The 24,017-nt window shown below is 38.9% G+C and overlaps 1 protein-coding gene across 4 annotated transcripts in view; it reads left to right on the top strand.

Annotated features, from left to right (window-relative positions):
• KIF1B (kinesin family member 1B) overlaps positions 1–24,017 on the top strand; it is a 97,413-nt gene that overhangs the window by 68,419 nt on the left and 4,977 nt on the right. For all 4 annotated transcript variants that reach the window (XM_072884339.1, XM_072884340.1, XM_072884338.1 and 1 more), the window contains 21 exons: positions 1,740–1,858; positions 3,650–3,735; positions 3,883–4,012; positions 4,362–4,521; positions 5,185–5,275; positions 5,865–5,983; positions 6,974–7,029; positions 9,728–9,836; positions 10,492–10,558; positions 12,259–12,343; positions 12,595–12,700; positions 17,093–17,207; positions 17,774–17,907; positions 18,437–18,498; positions 19,213–19,358; positions 19,729–19,968; positions 20,388–20,459; positions 21,085–21,206; positions 22,023–22,172; positions 22,679–22,871; positions 23,304–23,422. In XM_072884339.1, coding sequence (XP_072740440.1) covers positions 1,740–1,858; positions 3,650–3,735; positions 3,883–4,012; positions 4,362–4,521; positions 5,185–5,275; positions 5,865–5,983; positions 6,974–7,029; positions 9,728–9,836; positions 10,492–10,558; positions 12,259–12,343; positions 12,595–12,700; positions 17,093–17,207; positions 17,774–17,907; positions 18,437–18,498; positions 19,213–19,358; positions 19,729–19,968; positions 20,388–20,459; positions 21,085–21,206; positions 22,023–22,172; positions 22,679–22,871; positions 23,304–23,422 — 2,481 coding nt within the window. The remainder of the gene's footprint in view (positions 1–1,739; positions 1,859–3,649; positions 3,736–3,882; positions 4,013–4,361; positions 4,522–5,184; positions 5,276–5,864; positions 5,984–6,973; positions 7,030–9,727; positions 9,837–10,491; positions 10,559–12,258; positions 12,344–12,594; positions 12,701–17,092; positions 17,208–17,773; positions 17,908–18,436; positions 18,499–19,212; positions 19,359–19,728; positions 19,969–20,387; positions 20,460–21,084; positions 21,207–22,022; positions 22,173–22,678; positions 22,872–23,303; positions 23,423–24,017) is intronic.

The raw sequence follows: 24,017 nt of genomic DNA, 5'->3' as shown, positions 1-24,017 counted from the left end.
ACTGAAAAAGAATTAGATCCTAATCTTAGTCAAGTGTTACGTTGCGGTTGTTTGTTTGTTGTTGTATAGTTTTCTTCATTTTTTGTTTTGCTACTTTTATAGACTATTAATCATTCTCTTCTCTATTGCATTTTGTCACCACCTTGTTTTTAGTAGCCTTATTTTTGTCTCTTTGGTTCACAACTGACACCTGTTTGACTACCTTGTCATTTCAAGATAATTCATTCGTTCTGGGAACGGGCACGTGAACCCAAGGAGAAACACTTACTTTTTCTGACCTTGGTCCTTAGCTGTGTGTCACAAGGAATTGAGCTTGGATCAGTCTTGCTGTGTGCACGGAACAAATTTTACAGCTGATGTCTCCAGACAGAGGCAGTGAATATCTTTATTTCTCTCTCAATCCTCTTTTGTTATGCAGGACTTTCCCTATGAATATTAAACAATAACAGTTATAAATTTGAGGAATTAATTATATTTAATAATAAAGACTAATAAAAAGGACTGCAAGAAGGAAATCCAGTTAAACAAATGACTGGTGTTTATTATAATTTAATATGCATAAATTCATAATAATTACAAAATTGGTTCATCACTTTAAGTTTAGTGGCTGGTAAAACTATTGGTTAAACTTCTATGCATTTCAGTACTCTTCTGAACCCTGAAACAGCTCACTTAAGAAATAAAGCCTTCCATTTTTTTCCCCCTTGTTGAGGGCCATTCTTTACCTGACTTGTTAGGCTTCTCAACATTTAAAGTTTTGCTCAAGCTAATCACACTGAAGTGTGGTGTTCTAAGAACTTTTGCAATTCCTTGCAGAAACGTAGAATAACTTAATAACATTAGTCTAAATTTTAATTAAAAATCTGTACAATAAAACTTGTTAACTTTATTGTTCCAGAATAGACCCTGCTTGTATATAACTTTAAAAGTTAGTGTATGGCAGGATCATCCAGTACTGGGCCTAAATGCTGCTTTTCCTATTGTAAACTGTAATTTCTAAATGATTGCTCTAGAGTACTGTTGTGGTGTTTTATTGTTTGTGGTTTTTTCTTTTAAAGAAACAAGTATATTACTCCTAAAGATATTTAGCTGTGAAGACTGTCAGTCTTCCACTATCTGTACACTCAGTGAATCTTCCAAGAAACCTAAGAGATGACTTATGGTTTATTGGGGATTTCTAATTACTCTGTATACAGTGTTATCAGATGTATGTAGAAGAGAGAAAACATTCAGTCAGTTTGTTTTGAAGAGTATTTTTACATGTTCAGTAAAATATTTGAGGCTGTGTGAACACAGTAGATCAATTCCCTTTCAATTTATCACTTCAAACTATACTCATGGGATGGAAAACTCAGACAATTCTTTATAAGGAGTAGTTCTTAGTAGACTTTTACCATCTTGCTAACAGCTCCATTTACAACTGTAGTGCATCCAAATTTACCTTATATAAAGCCATCATCTTAAATTGTCTCCTTCATATGTTTTGTAACTCACTAATATAAGCCCTGTGTCTCCAATATACTCTGGCTTAGACCATTTTGTGGCTTCACTTAGCTTTGACACTGCTGAAGAGCCCTGTGTGGACAATATGGATACAGGATCACAGTGCAGGTCTAATAGATGGAATAAAGTAGACTGTCTGAGGATTTGAATGTCCCATTAGCCAACCAAATACTGCAGTCTGGTTTTGCAGATGATTGCCTAATGCTGTTTGTGTTTTCTTTCCTTCCTGTTACCAGAGCATTTGTATACCTGAGCAATCTGCTGTACCCGGTGCCTCTTATTCACAGAGTAGCTGTTGTTAGTGAGAAAGGAGAAGTGCGAGGATTTCTGCGAGTAGCAGTGCAAGCTATAGCAGGTGAGATACTGAGAGCTTTACGTTGCAACTCTTTGGTACACTAGGAGTAGCTGCAGCTTTAAAAAACAGGCAAACAAATCAAACCTGAATAATTTTAGTGTTGCAAAGAACACTCGTTCTTTGTTACTAACTTGCTTTTGAAATTTTTTCATTGCTGTGAATGATACGGGCCAAGCATGAATAAATCTTGAAATAATGCTGCTGATCAGAAGCTTCTAAAATGGTGTTGACCACTGAAGCTTATACCTGGCAACTAATGCAACACTGCTTTTTAAGACAGTGAAAGGGATAACTAGTGTCAGGAAGTCTAAAAACTAAAAATAAAGCAAAGGTTTTATTTCTGGCACCCAGTATAAACAGTGGACAAAGGTATATGCAAGTTTGCTAGTTGTGATGACTTGCAGAAAAGTTAAATGTACCACGTGTTTGCTCTTCTCAAACTATCCTTTTAAATAATGAGCAGAAATGTGCTCCTCCATTCTGTGACTGAATGTGAAGAAGTTCCTGAACTGATGGTTTTCGGCATAGTATAAACAGAAATCAGCAGCAGTTTTCCATTTCATTGCCTCACTAAAATGTGTTGAAACTTAGAAGCTGCTTTAACATACTGTTTAATCACCAAGAATCAACTTTTCAGAAGAGAAGGGTAGATAGATGGGGATGGTAACTACTTCATCCAGTTTTGAACTGCCATTGTACGCATGCCAGAGCTTAACTGCAGTCTGCTAGTCAGCTGCTAATATTTTATGCTTTTCCAGCATGGGGTGAGCTAGTTGAGTTTTACTGTTGGTAGTTAGCCATGTCTTATCCATGCTGGTGAGACCACAGATACTTCCCATAATTTGTCCTTTCTAGCAGTGGCTAACTGCCAACATTTCTTTATTGTTTAGGTAGGGTAACCCTGGAAGTTTCACTCTCCATGGGAACGTATAATGAATTCTCAGACTCTGAAGATGTGTAAGAATCACTCTGGCAGGGACTAAAACAGCAAGTGAAATAAAATCTATTTTAATGTGTACAAAAGTCTCATTTCTAGCTTGGTTTGGTCTCCTTAGCATTCACCAAATACTTCCGAATAAATACTCTATTTATCCATCCAAACAAATAGAATACACCATGGCTAATAGAAATGGAACTGGGGACATCTCTTGAAAAAGGGCCATGGCATTATTTGGTCCCTAAGCGAAGTTTCAGAACACGTTCTGAATCTTGGGATTTCTCCTGCAAGCATGCATTTACTGTGGAAAAAACATCTGGCGTTTAACCAGGCCTCATTGTTGTTACTGTCCACAAAGAGGAGGAGGTTAAATGGACAGATTGTACCGACAGAACCGCCTTTCAAACTTACAGCATGTACTTGTGAAGCTTTCCTAGTGTGACTGCTTAGTTTATGGCTACAGAATTTTAGATGGCAGTTTAAATCAATGTGAGTATACATTCCCATGTGGGTCGTTGTATTATGGTATGTTAATTCACCTCAAGTATAATAGAAGTAAATAAATAATCAGAATGAGTACTAAAGTTGTTTTGCATTCAAAATTCTCTAAAGTTAAGTATATTTATGATGAAACTTCACAACTTCTCTTGTTTTCTTCCCACACTTTAGTTCATGATGGATAGATTTCTGCTATGATGTTTTCCAGCACTTATTCTAACCTTTTATTGGATGACTGGAACCAGGCTTCTTCTACTTTATAGACTGGTTTCCGTTGCAATCATAACTTACATTTCAATAACTTTGAGGATTTTTCTGTCTTCCCCCCATAATATTCCCCCCCCCCTGTTTTTTAGCTGATGAAGAAGCCCCAGATTATGGATCTGGTATTCGACAGTCTGGCACAGCTAAAATTTCATTCGACAATGAATATTTTGATAAGGTAAGAAGTTTTAAAATTGAGTTAAGCTTCTTTGAGTGTAGTAGCTTGTGCTTCTAAATAAAGAATAAGTAATGTGGGGGGAAGAAAGGGATGGGAAAACCAGAAACTGCAGCAGTCTGTTCCATGCAACTTCATTTAATTTTTCAGAGTGATTTTTCTTCAGTGGCGATGACTCGGTCTGGTCTGTCATTAGAAGAATTAAGAATTGTGGAAGGGCAAGGACAGAATTCGGAGGTTACCACTCCTCCAGAGGAGATCAACAGAATGAATGAGCTAGGTAAGCAAGAAATATGTAGTAGTTTTGGAGAATTTAAGGGAAATCTGGGACACTTGCAGTCAGTGATAGAAAGGGGTCCTGAGTGTCCTTCAGGAATATGATAGGTAGGGAGAAGCGTAACTGATGGGTTGCATATGATAGATGCTGGAGTTACTCATTTGAAGAACTGTGCAGAAAAACTATTCCCAGGCATTTGGAGGTTTTGATTATCAGCAAATAATTTGGGCTCAAAAGAAAACCAAAAAAGTGTGATGGAACTAAACTGTTGCCTGAAGGAATATTTTAAGAAAAGAAAGGAGAGGGGGAAAAAAAAAAGTGGTTTCATATGGGATGTTTGTTTCTCCCGAAGACTTGAAGTCAGCCACTTTGGATGGAAAGATGACTATGGAAGGATTCACTGAGGAAATCGGTGATCACTTGAAACTGGGTAACGTGTTTACCTTCCGTGTGACAGTGCTACAGGCCAGCGGCATCCTTCCTGAATATGCAGATATTTTCTGCCAGTTCAAGTAAGAATTTGCCCTTATTTACATCAGGCAATGAATGGTTTGATAGAGAGTGCAAATAATAGTGGGCAATGGAGGGTCTGACTGAGAGCTTTTCAAATCAGTGGCAGTGGTATAGCAGAGAAAAACACCTTCTCAGTTATTGAAATTCCTGTTACGAGCAGTGCCTGCTTTGTGTTAGCATGGTGTCAAGGAATAAAGTTTTGCAGAAAGGAATTAAGAATCAGAGAGGACTCTTAAGTTACTAGTTATAGATATCTTAAGTTTTTGCTTGATAATGGCTTTTAATGTGAAAAATTCTATATTGGATTGTACATATGCACAATTAGAATGAAAGCTATATGACCCTTGAGTCAATCAGTAGCTCTCAAGCGAACGTGTTCTTTGGTTTAGTTTCTTAAGAAAGAGAACGAAAATGGGAGCAATAAAGGCACAAAACAAGTACAGGAATTGTGGTCCCAAAGACTAGGGTATTCCTAGCTTTAGGCCATCACTCAACTCCCTGTAAAGTTCTAGCAGAATTAATTTATGGGTTTCCTTTCAGTGTTGGGTTCACAGCACAGCAATCTTCACTAAACTGTTCTGGGGTGTTTTATTTTTGGTGTGTGGTTTGTTTTCTGGTTGTTTTTGGTTTTTTGTTTTTGGTGTTTTTTTTTTTTTTTAAAGCTTTCTACATCGGCACGATGAAGCTTTCTCAACAGAACCTCTCAAAAACAATGGTCGAGGGACTCCCCTTGGGTTTTACCATGTTCAGAATGTAAGTAAAACTTTACATGAATAGTAAGTGCCTGTAGCACTGGGAGTTGTGTGTATCCTTCTTGTTAAACTCATGAGAGGTGTATGGGAAAGGGGGGCAAGGGGAATTATTAAGAACAGACAGTAGGAGGAGTGATCAGGTGAATGATGTAATCCCCAATGGAGAACAAAATACAGCGTGATTCTGTGTGGCAGATTTAACTCTTTTGTTTCACCTCTACTTCCTGCCTTTGAATTCTCCATTTTCCTTTCCAGGATGTTCAATGAAAGCAGTCTAGAATTCAGGAAATAAAATATATGTGAATAGCAGTGCTCATGACCTCAGATGAACTGAATATATCTATTTTTATGAACTGTGTAATCCTTTTGGTTACATGTAGCCTCCTCCTCTTCTACTTAAAATGCCTGATATTGAGGCTTTCATTTTCTCCTTTATGAGAGAGTGGAATTAATGCCTAAACCAAAAAGGAATGCAATTGCTTTTATTGTGAGTGGTACTAAACTGTATGAAAAATACAGACTTCTAAAATTCACACTTATAAGATTTCGGTTTTGTATGTCTCATTTTCTTTCCTTACTTTGCCTAATAGATTGCTGTGGAAGTGACGGAATCATTTGTGGAGTACATCAAAACAAAGCCTATTGTGTTTGAAGTCTTTGGACATTATCAGCAGCATCCTCTCCATCTGCAAGGACAGGATCTCAACAGGTATTGTTCACTATTCTGGCATAAAGGCTGTTTGTGATCCTGCTCAGGTTAGCTCTGCAGTTTGGGAAGTACTATTTCATACTCTTGAAATTGTATAGCCACACCCTCACAAGTAGGATTCCTGACTGATCTAAGAGTGCTGGCAGAGGCCTATTTACCCAGTGTAGCATGTTTTGTTAGTGAGTGATGGAATTGTTCTGCCATCTCAAACATGGAAAGCTGTCTTGCCAACACAGCTGCATCCACCCTACAAACACTGTGGTGGTAGAATATTGTACTCAGAACTTCAGGGGTGATCTCAGTGAGTTCTGGGTAAACCTTAACAGTGCTCCAAGATGCAGTGTTCCCTCAGGGCAAGTGGCCTGATGCATAGAGGTAGGATGGCAAATGAAGAGAGATTAGGGGGAAAACAAAAGGCTCTCAACCTTTTGACATACTAGGGCCAAAGTTGCTGAGCATTTGAATTTGTTTTAATCAGGGAAAGGACCCTTAGTCCTGTCATCTTCATAGCTTAAGGGAAGAGGCTATTGTCTGGATTGTTTGGCCTGGTTAGCCCTCCTACTGAAGGCAGCAGCTGCAAAGAGGAAGCAAGTGCTGGTTTTAAGAGGAAATGCCAGCTGAAGCTTGTTCCTTTTCCTTAAGTTATTTTGGGAAATGCCTTTTACCTACTTAACTTTTCAGTGCAGAATGAGGGTAGAGCAGTTGGAATTTGTAGTTAATCCCAGCTGTCAATAAAAAAAAAAATAACATATTTAAGGTAGAATAGAAAAAGGACATAAGTTAGTTTGAGAAGTGTGCTGAGTCCACTTGTTTTCCTGACAGTTGATATTTGCCTGTCTTCATGGGACTGTGAAGATATTTTTAGAGACAAAAATGGGTGGCAGGACTGTACTGGGGGTGTGTGTATACATACATACATGTGTGTGTATTTGTATATATTTTTTATGTTTAGCTGCATCTATACTGATAACTCTTTTCATTTCTCTATAGCCCTCCACAGCCTTCCCGAAGATTCTTTCCTCCCCCTATGCCACTCTCAAAGCCAGGTGAGAACAGTTCTCTAATTCTGTACATCACATGTCTGCTACTGAAAATGAAGGTTGTAGTGTATTCCTAAGCTATTCAGGAGACCAAGAAATGTAATGGAGTGAATGTTGCAAGGGCATTGGATCTATCTTTGCTGGCTGTCTTCCTTTTTATGTGTTCTTTTCAACCTCCTTTTGCGGGAAGTTCTTGGTTCATTAAAGGGTAGAATTTCATTCCTGAGGTGTTGACCATACTCCATGAGATCTGGCTATGGCTCTTTGTATGCTTACTGAGCACTTGACTGGAAATTTGCTTATTCATTAACCGCTTCATCTTTTTGCTCTCTAACATTCTTGTTTAGTGAGTCAGTCTTGTTGAAATGACCCTTGGTTTTCTTTGCTTAATTGTAATAATGCATGCTGAACTCTTTTGTGTTTTTTTCCGTTTCACCTTTTATTTCCTCCTTCTCCAGCTTTCTCTCACCTGCATATTTCTACATCCTTTTTTTGTGTGTGTTCCATTCCGTTTGCAGACCATGAAAGAAAAATTGAGTTGATTAGGTATCTTATGTCTGGCTATGTAAACGTGCATGTGCTGAACACGCTATCTGAGCATGCCAACGTGCTTGCATCCTCTGCTGTGGCTGCTTTCCAGGATGGAGCTGACCAGCTGCCACCTTTTCTCTTTCTGCCTGTTCCCAGTTGTCAGAGTGAGCGGGCTCCTAAACGAGATGGTTAGTAGCCAAACTTGGTCTATGGTAGATGTAGAAGTAGTTCCAAAACGTGCTTCAAAATTCCCCCTCCCCCCTTTTTTTTTTAAATCTTTGTCATGTACTAGAAACTGCCATGGTTGCGGTCATGCAAGGATGATGCTGTGCTTAAGTTTAGGGCTATTCTAGAGAGAACCATACAGAGAGTCTATAAACTCCAATGTGCTAGGTATCACAGATTTTTCTGTGTCACTGGATCTATTCCCTGAAACTTCCTGGACCTCTGATTTTTTTTGTGTTCTGTACATAGTTTTGTGAGAGTGGGATGAGAGATGCTGCATATGAAAAAACAGCTAGCTGTAGAGGAAATGTTCTGCTGTGTTCTATATAGGTTTCCTTTTTGCTCATCTTTTTTTTTGCCACTAACAGTGCTGTTCCTCACTTAAATTTGTATTCTGTTTTATTACCAAAAAAAAAAAAAGGACACACTAGTTATTAATTATGCCAGTGCAAGTCCATGAGAAGTTCTAGAACCAGCTTTCATGTTTAGTTAAATTAGTCTTTCTGTTGTTTTTCTCTTCTGGTGCTTTTGAGTTTCTCTGCTTAGCAGTAAATTTGAGCGACTTGTGTGTTTGATGTTCCTCTTGCTGTCAACAGCATTGAGTCCAGCTGTAATGAGTTCACGTGCACCTACATGATACAATGGGTGTAAGAGAGTGACTACCCTGAGTAATGAGTGGGAAGAGTAAGTGATGACACTGAAGCTTGCTACCCAGCATGATGGATTTGTAGTGCTATAAATAACAGATTCTTGTAAAATCTGTCCCTCTGAGGTAGCTGCTATTTTACCCAGAAAAGAAACAGAATTCACATTTTGCTTTTCAAAAGAGACTACGCAGGCACACCTATAAGGACCTTTTCTTAACTGGGGACTGTTATGCCCTTCCAGTGCATGGGAAATTAAGTCATGGTGGAAGCTGAAGAGGTGTGACGATAGGAGAACCTAAAGAACACTTGAGCAAGGGAAGAATGGAGCTTGAGAGGCTAGAAGGGAGAATAATTATTTGGCTTAATAAAAGCAATGAGGTTAGTATGTGAAAGGAGAAAAAATGGAAAATCAATTGCAGAGTTAACAGAAATACCTGTCAGAGTACACAGGAACTAAGCGTTTAAAATGTTCCCATTTACAAAAATGAAATGAGTGAACAGATAAGAGAATTCATGTAATGATAGCTAAAAGATGTGATGTAAGTATGCGTGAAGGAATATCAGGTTATTTCTAGAATTTCAGTTATCCCACTATTTTTTTAACATAGTTTATCCCTACATTTGTATGAAAGGAATTAGAGAGGATCTGGCCGGTAGTAATCACTAATACCAAAACATAAGGAACGCAGAAACATACTTTGACAGGGTTATGGCTCTGGAATAAGTCTTGTTCAGCCTTTTTAGATACACATTCTCTTATCTAAACTGGTACAGGAGACCAGCAGTTTGTAACATGAAGAAGTGAAGACCAAAGTTTTAAGTTCTTGGTTTTGTTTTTTTGGTGTGGTGTTTTGGGGTTTTTTTTGGGTTTTTTTGTTTTTTTTTTTTTAACTTGTGTGAGGAAGGGGAAATGTACTTTATGGATGACTAATGTTGCAGATGAACAGACCTAAGCAATTCTAAATCACAAACTGTTAACCCATAAAGTAAGTGATGCACACTTGAGGAAATTCTCTTTCTGTGGATCTAGAGAGACTGCATATTTTTACAAGCTTTTTGGATACACTTTTGTTTTGTTACTTACCTTAAATCTAGTAACTTAGATATAAAAAACAACGCTTTGAGAAGTAATGATTGCTGTAAGAAACATCATTTTTATGGAAAAAGATGTGGTCTGCATATGTACATAGAATACATAGGATCAATGAAATGACATGTTTCTGTGAGCCCTAGGGTAAGCTTTACTTGTTCAGTCTTTGTAAACCATTCTCTTTTTTTCTTTCTTTTTTTCTTTCTTTAAGTGCCAGCTACAAAGCTAAATACTATGAGCAAACCCAGCTTGGGCCAGAGTGTGAGCAAATATGACCTCCTTGTATGGTTTGAGATCAGCGAATTGGAGCCAACAGGGGAGTAAGTCCCATATTAATATTTTTTGTGTTTTAAGAACAGTGGTTTATGGAGTTTGATCTTTTATCCTTTGCTCTGTTCAGACAAGGTTGACGTTTAGCAATCGTTACTGGGTGGTGGCCTGGCTTATGTCAGCATGGTGTCTGCCTGGTTTGTAGTGATTGGGTGTAAATTCTGCTGGCATTCGTTGTCCCCATTGGAAAGGACTGAAGAGATAGAATGACATTCTTTCACACTTGAAGTAATCTTTCCACTTCGAAAGCCCATGCACACCAGCTGAACAGGTGCTGGGAAAACTTAGGTAGGCCATGAGTTTAGATTCTTTGGGTCACTGGAGACTTTATGCTCCAGAAGTCATCTAGCAGGCCCTATTTTATGTTCACCTCTGCTACAGAGAAGGTTTTACCCTGACAGGTCTTCAGGGATTATATTGAGAAGCGAGTTCCACAGAGTTTTCCAGAAGTACTGGAAGTACAGTGTATGATACTTCTATATTTCACTGATACTGTGGTCCAATACAGTCCAGTCTGAGAGTCAGTAGAAACACTCTTATTTCTTCAGCTATTATATGGAGAGGTAACTTTTGGCATCAGAATACAGGGTAAAGTTGCTGTGCTAGTATATATTTCCTGCCTGTTGATTTCACTGTCTCACACAGGTATATTCCTGCTATTGTGGACCACACTGGAGGCCTGCCCTGTCAGGGGACATTCCTGCTTCACCAGGTACTAATGAAGCCTGTAGAACAGCAAGTTTCATCTCTGGGGGAGGGGGGGGTTAGAATGCTAATGACTGGATTTTGCATCTTTATGTTTTCTCCTTTCCCACACAGCTGTCTAATGATAGCTGTAGGGTCAGTCATCTTTCAGTCTGTACTTAGTCTATTAGCTTTGGGCTATGAGGAGAATATGTTTGGCCCCTAGTATATTGCTGTTTCCTTTGCTTATCAGTGTGCATCCCACTCATGAAAGATGAAAGCCTTTTAAAAAGCAGGAACCTTTGGGACCAGATTTGTGCCTTCAGTGCTCTAAGATGTCTACCACGGACACTGAAGGATCATGTGATCTCAACTTTCATTGTTTCTTTCTCACTGGATGTGGCTATAAGACAGATCTACACAATGACCGTGTCTCAATGCATTTTAAATTCCTGTAGTTAATCACAAACACTAATATAATAATCCTTAATAATAATTTGTCTTTGGCTAGATTCTAAAGATAATCCTAGTTAAATATTGTTTATAGATTTATGTTACGTTTTTTCTACTCTCAAATTCCCAGTTCCTTTTCATAGAGTTTACCTGTGACTTGCATTTCCTCTCTTCCTTAAAATGATAGGAACAGTTCTTATAGCTTAGGAATAATGGTCACATTCCAATAATTTCCTTTAAAAAAAAAAAAGTTACTCAGTTCTGGATTTACTAGTGTCCTCATTGGTTACGTCCAGTTCAAACCAGAGTAATTCTAGCCTCTGTAATTCCATTGCCAAATCCCACAACATAGGCAAACATCTTTCAGCTTGTTTTGAAACAGTTACACACAAAGCACCTTCTCCCTGGATAGTTGTCATCTTCATGTGGAAGAGTAGACTCTGTTGAAACCAACACCTGGGGAATTTTTCTTTTTCAGATGTGGTGTTCATTTCAATTCTACAATGTTACCTTCTTCCCAGCTATTACAAGTTTTATTATATTTTGACTTGTAACAGATACATGTGACAAAGGAGGAGAATATCTGCATGAGTAGTTGCTATTTTCTAGTAACTTCTTTTGGTAGATACACTCTTTCTGCACTATACTACACTTACATAGAGTATACACTATACTTACACTCTATAAGTATATAGTATAAGTATATAGCTTATGCACACATTACCCAAGTATTGGCTTGTTTTTGCGGTCAACTCTGATATATCCCAGGGACTATACATATCTTCTTTGAGAGTGTAGCAACAATATTGTTTATAGATTTATGTTACCTTTTTTCTACTCTCAAATTCCCAGTTCCTTTTCATAGAGTTTACCTGTGACTTACATTTCCTCTCTTCCTTAAAATGATAGGAACAGTTCTTATAGCTTAGGAATAATGGTCACATTCCAATAATTTCCTTTAAAAAAAAAAAAAAAAAAAAGTTCTGGATTTACTAGTGTCCTCATTAGACTAATAGTCCCCAGGACTATTTTAGGTTAAAAACCTCTGCCCTTGTGGAGTGAGGAGGGAGAAGCGTTAATTTCTGTTACATCTGAGAATACAATGTTCCTCTGATGTTAATTTTAGGGCCCTGAATCACATAGGTGTTTGGTCACAGTTGCAGACTAATTTAAATGATCTTATTTGCTTCATTTTTGCAGTGTAAGTACAAAATAGATTATGTGAGTGTGTGTGTGTGACTGCTTCACCAGTGTGGTGTTTTTGAACTCTACCAGGGAATCCAGCGTAGAATCACAGTCACCATTATCCATGAGAAGGGCAGTGAGTTGCACTGGAAAGATGTGCGAGAGCTGGTTGTTGGTGAGTATATTGTTTTGCATGTTGCTATGTAAGGAAGAAAAAGTACTAATGGTAATTTCTCTTTGTACCAGATTCTGAATATTGGCTGTGAGAGTAGAGTTTTGAAAAAGATCCAGAGGAAAAACCTAACTTTTGCAACTTGCACTTACAGCTGCTTGTTAATCACATAGTCTGAAATTATATTTGGGAAAACAAATTCCTTCTGTGTTTCACGTTTAGTTTTAATTGATTCCCCCTCCTACTCTTTTCAGGACGTATAAGAAATAAAGCAGAGGTAGATGAAGCTGCTGTGGATGCTATTCTGTCTTTGAATATTATCTCTGCAAAATACCTGAAGTCCTCTCACAGCTCCAATAGGTAAGTGAATGAAGTGAGCACTTTAGCAGGAATCTAAAATTCCTTTGACCTCTGAGGTATTGGCAGGATGTTTGGAAAGCTGGGAATGTTGATAATGATTAAATGTAGAATTCCACAGGCACAGGGCATACAGATAGAGAATGAGCATCACCATAAATTCTTGCTAAAGCTGAAGTCCATTGGTCTACATGGAGGATTTATTGATAATGCATTTGAATTACTTTCCATTTGTAAGCACCATAAAGAGAGGATTGAAAGGAACAGCTTAAGGAAGTCTCAGAATTTAACCCAGAACTTTTAAACTGACATCCAGGTTTGTTGCTAGAATACAGCATTGAAGTGCAAGGGCAGCCTCGGGGGATATGATGCATTTATGGATGTGTACATACCTATACTATTCCTGGAACAAGCATGCGACAATTTAAGCAAGAGCCATACTTTGTAAATTAAACTTCATAATTTGTGGATTTATACAGATGTATCACAAATTGACTCCAGTTCTAATAAGGGGGTGTCTGTTCCTTGTAACTGCAGTCATTTGGACAACAGCAGGGCCCCTGTCTGAGAGGTTTCTGGCTGCATGTGTCTCCTCATTAGGGTGCACTGCTATAAAGATCAGTCAGGCTCCACATTGTTTTGCTTCAGTGTCTGCAACAAAGGGCAGTGAAGCAGAATGCTGCATTGCCGCAGCCTCTCCCTACTCTGACATCAGCCAAGTCACTTGACCACTCTGTGGCTCTGTTTAGCTGGTGCAAAGCAGGAATATCTCTGAAATTTAACTCTGAATGAGTGTTTCCGAAGGGGAGGGCGTTGTTTTGGAGCCCATCTCTGCTGCAGCTGCTGAATGCTGGAGGCAGTTATCCTTCTAGGCACTGAAATGGCTTCTTCCTTCTCCATTAGAGGCTTGGACTTTGAAATACCATTGTGATATTAAAGGTGGATTCAGGACACTGCTCCTACCAACTGAATGTCTTCCTGCCACCTAGTGTCTGTAAACGCACACAGTGACAGGATTTTCAGCAGTTATTCTCTGTCTCCCACTGAGAACTGGGTATTCTACTTCTAGTGTATTTGAATTAATGGATCAGTATAACTGGAACGTAAGGGGACTGTTGCTAGTTTCCAGTCTGATACTATTGGATTTGCAGTTGGAAAGCTCTATACTTTCTGTTCTCTAGCAATTCCAAGAAATTCCTATGTAGCTCTGTAGTTTTCTATTAGGTGGGCCGCTTGGATGAAGGATGAGTGTGAGTGAAGTCAAGCTGTTGATCATCTCTTACCAAAATGCCAAGGCTTCAGTTGTGGGATGAGTGCATGGCAGGGTGATGGAGTGGGATTGAAGCCCTGGTAAGGGATACGTCTTATGTTTGCTCATTGTCTGCAGACTTGTTTTCTGATTGGTGGTTTGGTTTTTTTGGTTCTGTGTTGTTTTTTTTTTTTTTTTTAAGTCCACTTGCTCTGTTCCTCTCAGCTGTTGCTTTTCTGTTCTGCTTTTGGCTGCACTAACTGAAGCTCTTTCTATGTTTTTACAGGCTCTTTCTTGATAAGGATATGCCTAGGTATTTTCTGTTTGCTTCCTTTGTACATAAAGATTCTTGAAAATAGAATGCTTTATGTCCTGTTTGTATTGCTGTCACTTCCCTTTTAGTTCTTACTGAATTCTGTTAGCATGCTTCTTAGCTTTTCCAGAAGTAGTATACCTCCTCCTCCTTTGTCAGGGGTTTATTCAGGTACAATTCAGTGGGAGACTTGTGAAGGTAAACTTTCCTTCACATGTAAGAGATAGCTTCCTTCGTTTAGTCTTTCTGATTCTCAAAATGTGCCATCAGAATATAGTCCCTATTTGTAGTCCTTGCTATTTTCTTCCTTTGTTCTGTATCGAAGAACTAAATTTGGAATTTCTTACTGTCTCTGACTCTGTAATGCTTGCCATGTTTGAAGTACCAAGTCAAGGACTGAATGATTAGGTTACTTGAAATTCCAGCTCAGAATTGCATTGAACAAAAAGCAGTGGCTGCCATGTGACTGGCATTCAAACCTCTGTTCTTAGGTTGGATTTGCATCTGAAATTTAACCATGTGGTTGCTACTTCTTAGTTTACCAGTTGGCAGAGAAGTGAGACATGTAGTAGCTGCTCAGACTGGATTCCTGTTTCACCTTCCAGATTGGATCACAGCCAAGCATGCTGGCTGCACAGTCTGGGACAATGTGCACTCTCCTTCCTGTGTTCTGCCTCTTTGAAAAAGAGAAGACTTTGTCTTCAATGCTCTCAATTCACCACTTTTCACTAATGCTAAAATCCACTTAAAAATCAGTTCTAACTAGACATTGGTGCCTTTAACCTGTTTCTCCTGTTTTCCATGCTTTGCTTGTCCTGTGCTCCATTTTCCTCCTTGTGCTGTTGGCTATGCAGAAAGAAGTTTGCTCACTTCTGTTTTTTGTCTCCCTCTATAACTATTCTAGCAAGTTCTGTTTTGGACAGGCAAGACTGTGTATATTTAACTTCCTGGCTAGACAAAATCCAGTAGAGTAACTGTCTCAAAGCTGTGTTTGACTTCAACTTGGTGTTCATCCAAAAATCATTGTTTTGCTAAGGAGGGGCATTTAGTTCTGCATTGATGAACATTTACACCTGTGTTCTCTCTCAATGATGAGAAGCCATGTTTGGCAAATGGTGCAGAGCTGATTCAGGGCCTAGGTACACTGGCTTTCCCATCTGTGGAGAACCAGGTTTTACTACTTTTTCTTCCACCCTGACAGTAGATCTGGAGCTTGCTAAAAGTTTAAAAAATTCCTTTCATAACTAAGACATGATGAAAGATTAAAACACAGGGACTCAACACAGATTTGTAAAGGGTTAGAGGACAACCTGCGTTGTATGCCTAATCTAACTCAAGTAAAGAGTATTACATTACAGTGCTTTTAAAGTTACTAATTACTTAGCCTTTAGAATATGTTTCTCTGTAGCATTTTTAATAGAAGCAAGACATTTAGAAGTGATTTCTTAAGTATGCTATTTCAAATGCAAACAGTATTTAGCAATATTCTTATATTATATTACTTGACTGCACAGTTCATGGTCTTAATGTATTAGCTTGGAATTGTGTAATTGGTATCAGGAAAAGGGGATTCTTGGGAACTCTATTTGAGATCAGAACTCTCTGTTTCTGATATGTCTGCTCTTAGGCTGTTTTGTGTTTCGTTTTGGTTTGGTTTGGGTTTTGTTATTTCTTTCTTCTACCCCGACCCTGCTTTTTCTCATTTGTCTTCGGTTTCATTTTCTGTTTTTCTGAGTTGGCCTTGGGCATTAGTACAGAAGCTCTTTAGAGATATAACTTGTTTTAAAAAAATAATGTTTATGAAGCACTTTCTTGCTTTTAGTACCACATCATTTGAACTCAAAATGGTATGGAAAACCTCAATGGCAAGGGGATTTGGGAGGGAAATTATATGGAGGTGATGAAGAATTAATACCTTCTTTTTCTGTTACCAGTGTAGAAAACTGCAAAGCATGCTGTACTCCTGAATAAGGGTATAGGACTTCTTTCCAAAGGAACCTATGTGAAATCGCTCTCTACCTGTGAGAAAGGAGAAAGCTCATTTCCCTAAGCCCCTGTTAGAGAGGAGAGAATGCTGACTCTAGACCTGATGATTTAGCTGTCCTGTGTATGATGCTGTCTCTCACTTTTTACTTGAACAGATGAACTTTCCCGATTGCTGGGGTAGAACTGTGGGAGCCTCCAGTTCCTTTCTTTGCATGTACCAAATTGAAGAAACTTCTTACAAAAGTTTGTGTTAGATCTGCAGGTTTTTACTTGAAGCTAGCAGAGACATACAAAGAAATCTTTATCACTTGAATATAGGACTTATCCCTACCTATCAATCATTCTGATTTGCTACCAGAAGCTGCTGGTTTTATATGACTAAGTATTAGAGGGATCTCTTCTGTTGCTATATGTTAGTCCTAAAATATGGTGTAGAATCAGTGTTGCTTATAAAAAAGAATCTTTGCATGCACTTTGAAGGTCCAGCTGGGCTGAATTGCGTGTGAAGCAATAGAGAGGAATTCTGTCTGTTTAGAAACACTGTTCTTTAGTGCTGACTTCCCTGTAGTGTTATGACAGCTTTTGTTCTCTTCTCTTTTTCCTCTCTTCTCTTTTAGTTTAGTCTTTTTCATAACAGGCAATGGTCTCTTAAGCCACACTATTTGAGGTAGAAGTAAGTAATCTTGGGAAAGAAGAGAGGGTCTTTGCTTCAAGTATTTGTTATCTAAGCCACTGAGATCAATAACAGTCACAGTGGATGATGTCAAGGAAGAGGTGCTTTACGCTGACCAATGAGAGGGATGCAGAAGAACTGTTACTATTGAGCTTTTACTGTACTTTTTTCCAGGACTTTCTATCGGTTTGAAGCAGTTTGGGATAGCTCCTTGCATAACTCCCTTCTCCTCAATCGAGTGACACCATATGGAGAGAAGATATATATGACCCTTTCTGCTTACTTGGAGGTTAGAGACCTGTGCCTTCCTTTTTGCTTGTGACTCAAGTATAACTATTTGAGATAGCAGACAGTGTGTACCTGAGATAAATACTTACTGGACTAAGTGATTTTGAATCCTGAAGCCAGTGAAAGTCTTTATTCATTTTCTGAGAACAGGGTGGAAAAATTTATTGACAGTTAATGTCTTAATGTCAAGGTATTACTGCCTCGCAACAAATGTGAAGTGCAACTGGTGATCTCTTACCTTTCTGTGCCTCATTTTATCTATCTATGTATCTGAAAATCCATTGAAATCAGTGAACATTGCTACATAAGTACTACTAGTGTTATGAACGCTGGCCTAGCTCTTGGCTTTGCGTGCAAGACACTGTTGTTTTGTGTAGTGCAATTGTTTCACCCACAAGATGCATCAAGAAAATTGACAGTTCTCTTTCACAGAAACACATATGAAAACCCTTCACCAAAGACCCAAACGAGAACAAATTTCAAAAAGCTGTCCGACTAAAGGAGGGAAGCAGTGGAACTTGGCACAGTTGTCTGCAGCCACTCATTCATTACTGTTTTTTCTCTTAGCTTGACCATTGCATCCAGCCTGCCGTTATAACAAAGGATGTTTGTATGGTCTTTTACTCGCGAGATGCCAAGATCTCCCCACCGCGATCACTACGCAATCTCTTTGGCAGTGGCTACTCCAAATCTCCAGATTCGTAAGTTCAGTTACCAGTTATGGTATTGATGTTTTATGTCAGCATATGCTTTTTCTCTAGAGGGCATGGGGAGAATGTAGCTTTGTTTTCTTTATTGATTTGAAAGTCTATCTAGTTATAGTTCTCCAGTCTGGTTTTGAACATTCTTTCTTGCTTGCATTTATTTCAGTGAAACTCTGATGGCTTCTCTCTTTACTGACCCCTTTTCCAGCCTTCTGACTGAACAGTTGGGAAGAGAGATAAATTTTTCAAGCTTGCACATAGATGACCCTGATGCTGACCTGGAATTCACTGCAGCAGCTGCTCTCTGATTCTAATGGGAGGCAGGGGGGAATATGGGGGAAATGCCGTTTTTAGAGATCTTGCAGTCTGTCCTGGCTATTTTATGTCAAGATTAGAATTCAGATGTAGTTCTAACTAACGACTATACTTAAACTCCTAATTTAGGGACCACTTAACTAAAGCTAATGCACTTTGTTTCTGAAGATAATAGTTTTTTTTTTTTCCCCCTCTGGTTTCTTGTGAACAGCAATCGAGTAACGGGGATCTATGAACTAAGTTTATGCAAAATGGCAGACACAGGAAGTCCAGGTAAGCAGTGACTGGGTGTTAAAGAAAGAAAGAAGCTGTAAACTGAAATATTGCAGAAAACTTCATAGGCAGAACAGAGTAAACACTTCTGTCCTGATGGGAAGCAGTTCCTGTGTTTCACAGGAGCAATGGAACATTGCTATTCCATAAAAAAACTTATGGAGGCTTTTACTTTTGACTTGGGCCTGTGTTTACCATTGGTGAACCAAGGATTCACTGAAAACTTTACATTTTTTGACATGGGTATATCAGGAAACTGGGCATGTATCTGGGTCATAGACTTAGGAGGCATAATATATGGCTCATAACTAACACAGCTGAGACTTGGTTTTGCAGCAATAGAGTTTTCTCCTGGTCTTTTGAAGATATTGCTGATATCTGATGCAAGCTTGATAACTTGGAAGGAATGTAGTTCATGTAGTATCAGTATATTTTTCCTCTAAGACCTAGCAATTGAAGTTCTTGTGTTGAATTAGACTGAGCAGGAGTTTGCCTTATATTGTGGTCAATAGAAAATATCTGAATGAAGAAATCTGGACTAAATCAAATCTCTTTGGGATGTGTGATTGCTGTTAATGAAATCATCGCCTTGTGTATTTCCAGCCAAACAGCAGAAGTGTTGGTTCTTTGCAGATTGCTAATTGGTAAGTGTTTCTTAGTGGCATCCCTCTGGCTATGTTTTTAACATGTCTTATGTTGGTTTTTACTGCTCAGGAATGCAGAGGAGGAGGAGGAAAGTCCTGGATACATCTGTGGCATATGTGCGAGGAGAAGAGAACCTGGCAGGTTGGAGGCCCAGGGGTGACAGCCTCATTCTAGAGCATCAATGGGAATTGGAGAAACTGGAGCTGCTGCATGAGGTGAGTAAAGAGATAAGGGAAGTGAAAGAAAAAGCACACCTGTACCTTTTGAATTTGCCTTTAGTCTGCCCACTGTGAGACCTTCTGAGCTGAACAGGTTCCCAAATGGTTGTTTGTTCTCAACTTCAGGATTTAAATAAATTATCTGACAGAGAAGATAGAAAGTGTGTGGCTGGCTGCTGAGCAGAATCTTCAGCTCAGAAACTCAGTGTATTTAACAAAGGCAGATTCAACTTCTAGTGCCATTGTAAACTCCCCTCCGCAGGGAAAATGTTTACTGGTATGAACCTTAAAAGAATGCATAAGAATTCACTGCCTGTAAAAGAGGAAACATCCTGGAGCAGATGATACTGGTTTATTTTCTTACTAGGTGGAAAAAACCCGACATTTCCTTCTGCTTCGTGAAAAGCTTGGTGACAGCATCCCCAAGTCCCTGAGTGACTCATTGTCTCCCAGTCTGAGCAGTGGAACCCTCAGTACCTCCACCAGCATTTCCTCACAAATTTCGACTACAACATTTGAGAGTGCTGTGACGCCCAGTGAGAGCAGTGGCTATGACTCAGCAGATATAGAGAGCCTGGTGGATCGGGAGAAAGAGCTGGCCACCAAGGTATAACATGAGAAAAGAAAGTATTATGGGTCTAAATTGGGGTGCCAAAGATGATTAAAGGTTAATGATGAGCTTCTCGGATAGCATGATGAGTATCCAGTATTGTGTGAGTTTAATTTTAATATGCTCTATAGTGAAATCAGCATCCTCACAAGCCAATGCTGGTGGCTAGGTTTGTGCTATGGCTGTACCTCATTTCCCTTCCTTAGTAGTTCTGTAAATGAAACTTTTCAGATTTTATCAAGGGAAGTGATTATTCCCCTCTTCTTCTGGGATTTTTCACAGCAGTTTAGAATTTGTTTATTCTTTCATGAGCTGCTAAGTGTGTCTTGGCAAATTGCCTCTTGTCTTCAAATTTCTCTGAAAATCTAAATGTAAAATACTTTTCTGTGTGTGTTTTGTTTTTCCCTCCACCTTAGTGTCTGCAGCTTCTTACTCACACTTTCAATCGGGAATTTAGCCAGGTGTACAACAGCATCAGTGATTGTAAGGTAAATATTTCATGCAATACAATACACTATATTTGTAGTACAGTAGCAATGTATTTGTAGTTTGTGGGATCTGTTGATACTATGAAGAGACAAAACACTTCATATTAATTTTCTTTATTTTCAGTCTGTTGGAAGCATTTGCCTATTCAGCATCAGGTTCCAAAGACTATTGCAGGAATTAAAAATTATGTGAACTTGGACTACAGTATAGCTTCTAGTTTATTAGCAGACTGGAAGTGCTCTTATTTGCTTTCCCTACATACACTTTCCCTATGTAAAAGGATAAATTGGCTCTTTTAAAAATTCTGACTGTAGGCACAGGGGACACCAAGTTGCAAACTGGATAGTCTTATATTCTGTTGAGGAAGTCAGGGTGTGAATAATCAGAAGTGTAGGACATTAATAACAAGCTGTGCCTACAGAAGTGCCATTGTATTTTCATCCCCAGATGGGTTTATGATGGTTGTGTGCAAAAATTTGGCTATTGAGTAGGGAAATGGCTGATAGAAATACCTTTTTATTATCTGAGCCTTCCGCATGCTGAATGCCATATTCTAGCCAAGACTGAACACTAGCTACAAAAACCCTCTCCTGTGGAATATTTTGCCTGTATTTGTCCTTGTAGTTGTCAGATATTTCTCCAATTGGGCGGGACCCATCAGTATCGAGTTTCAGCAGTGCTACCCTCACACCTTCATCTACCTGCCCTTCTCTGGTGGATTCAAGATGCAATTCAATTGATCAGAAGTAAGTATAGGGTATTCATAGAAAAACATTACTTCTCAGCGCTTCACAAATCTGTCTTTGCTATGTTTTCTGATTTTTTTTTTCTCCTCCCCCTTTCTTCCTTTTCCCCTTTCAGATATTTCTCTGTATCAGCCCCCTTGCCTTATCTTCTCTAATCACTCTGCACAATTATTTTTGCCTGTTTTGTTCTTTTGAAGTGTTTGGGGGGGGTTTTTTGTTTGTTTTTTGTTTTGGGGTGTTTTGGTTTTTTTGTGCTGACAGAACAGTCAGATGCTTGTCACTCCAGTAACCAGTGCATCTTCAGTGTGTAGATTCCACAAGTTTTTTTCAGAGGTCTATTAAAAAGACCTACTAACAACAACCCAGAATAAACCAGTTTGGCCAGTAATCTCTGTTTATCTTTCTCAGCTGTATCTATAGAAGATATTTTTGATTAAATTGGGAATAACTGCTTAGTGGAAGACATGTAATTTGTATGTTCTCAGTTTAACATCCCTGAGAGGAGTGCTGACTAGTAGTGCCTTTTACATCAAACCATAGTAAGACATAGGTCTGTATTGTGACTGTGTTTGGCAAGAGAAACGAGGGAGAAGTATTGGGGAAACAACTTACTAGCAGTTATTATAAGTTTTATTCCACAGATTTCAAGGGAAATGCTATTTGATATTGTACAAAAGGATCCCAGTGTCATACAAAAAATCTGGACTGGAGGATGTAACTTGTAAGACAGGCTAGGCTGTAGATGCACTTTAAATTCCATTGTCACATTCAGTTGGCTTGTTGTGATTTACTTTTCTTTCTCTGCTTTTTTTCAAGGACACCAGAAGCAAATTCTCGTGCCTCCAGTCCCTGTCATGAGGTGGAACAGTTCCAGCTAATGCCTACAGTAGAAACTTCCTATCTTGCCAGAGCTGGAAAGAATGAATTCCTAAACCTCGTTCCTGATATTGAGGAAATCAGGCCAGGGTAAGTTTTCTATTGTAGTGTGATCATGGCTTCCTGAGAGCTGTCGTAAGGGCTTTCTGAGATTTGTAGTTTCTTTGCCCCATTTGACGAAGGTAAATTAAACAGGTGATAGCAGAACTGCAGAATTCTGTATGATGGAGACAGGATTTATGAGAGTTGTGTTGATATTTGATCTCTGCAGCATTCATTCCCTGCACCTACTTAATGAACAGGATTTCCAGTGACTTAAATATAATGTCTGTTATCATCAAAGCCATGGCGGAAGGTCACTGAAGTAGATCTTTGTGGGTCCTTCTTTCTGTCAGACATTTGCATAGATCTTGAAGACAAAATTCAGCTTGCAATAGAAGAACTTTTTCATAATACTGTTGCAGACAAAAAGTATTAAGGACCAAGTATCTTTTTACAGTGTTTTGCAGTTAATAGGGATACTCAGTAGGTGACTTATTTAGGGGAAAATGTATTCCTGTTTATCTGTGGGTTTGTTTTGGTTTGTTTTTTTCCAGCTCTGTGGTCTCAAAGAAAGGATACCTCCACTTCAAGGAGCCACTCTCCAGCTCCTGGGCCAAGCACTTTGTGGTGGTTCGCCGTCCCTATGTTTTTATTTATAACAGTGACAAAGATCCTGTAGAAAGAGGAATCATAAACTTATCCACAGCTCAGGTGGAATACAGTGAGGATCAACAGGCAATGGTAAAGGTCAGTCTGAGAGCTATTGTTTATTTACCCGTAGAGCAGGAACATTACAGGTAGTAGTGCATCCATACCATCCTGTGTGTCATCTCTGGTCCGAGGAAAATGCATCTGTGTCTTGGAGAAATGTCTGGCATCTGATGATTCTGTCCACGAAGTTCCCGGTTTGTTTAGGGTTTCTTTATGTTTTGGACACAGTTGTACAAGAGACTGAAACTGACTGCTGTTACGCATGGTATTTGCTTTATGAGCATGTGTTGGTATTGCAGTTGGTATGAGCATCCTGGAAATGACCAGTGAAACTTAAATGAAAAACCTTAGGTCTTGTGGTTTTTTAGGAACCAGAGAACTCAGAGAGGAAGTGTGCATCGGCTTCTGTGCTTGTAGACTTTTAGTCTATTTTAGTAGTAGTATTTTAAATTGTCCTTAATATTCCAGACACCCAACACATTTGGCGTATGCACAAAGCATCGTGGGGTCCTGCTCCAGGCCATCAATGACAAAGACATGAATGACTGGTTATATGCCTTCAATCCACTTCTTGCTGGCACGATACGGTAAGAGACAGTTCATGGGCAGACAATGTTGCAAAGCATAAAGATAGTGAGATAGTCATAAGCAAGGAGGCAGATAGTTTGTCACAGAATTTAATCTTGTTCTGAAGAATTTGACAAGATGGGTGAACTGAAGGAGGGAGGAGAGTGGGCAATAAAAAAAAAAAAAGAAACAAGCCCTGTATTTCAGGAAATGCAGTGGCTGTTGCTTTGGCTTGTGACATTCTTAACAGATGTATCCAGTTTGTACATGTGTGGTATGCTTCATGCAATACTACATTTGGAGGCCACAAAATGGTTCCCTTGTATTGCTTTTTTACAAGTTTATAAAGCTTCTTACTGCCGCTGTGCAGGCGGGTCTGGACTGCCTTTTCATTCTCTTGATTGTGAGTTAAAGCAGAAATTCTCATTTCTTTCCCTTTTTTTGAACTTCTCCAAAAACCTTCCCTTTAACACAGGTCACAGACATCCCCTGCTTGCTGGAGGGATCTTACTACACTACAGTAGCTCTTCCCTTCAGTAAAAAAAACAAAAAACAAAAACAACCCCAAAAAACTAAGCTATTACTGTACAGCATCAAATAATCAAATAATTTCTT

The sequence above is a fragment of the Ciconia boyciana genome, chromosome 19 (assembly GCF_034638445.1).
Source record: "Ciconia boyciana chromosome 19, ASM3463844v1, whole genome shotgun sequence".
NCBI classification, from domain to species: domain Eukaryota; kingdom Metazoa; phylum Chordata; class Aves; order Ciconiiformes; family Ciconiidae; genus Ciconia; species Ciconia boyciana.
The sequence above is the reverse complement of the archived record's forward strand: the minus strand, read 5'-3'. Positions and strand labels throughout refer to the sequence as shown.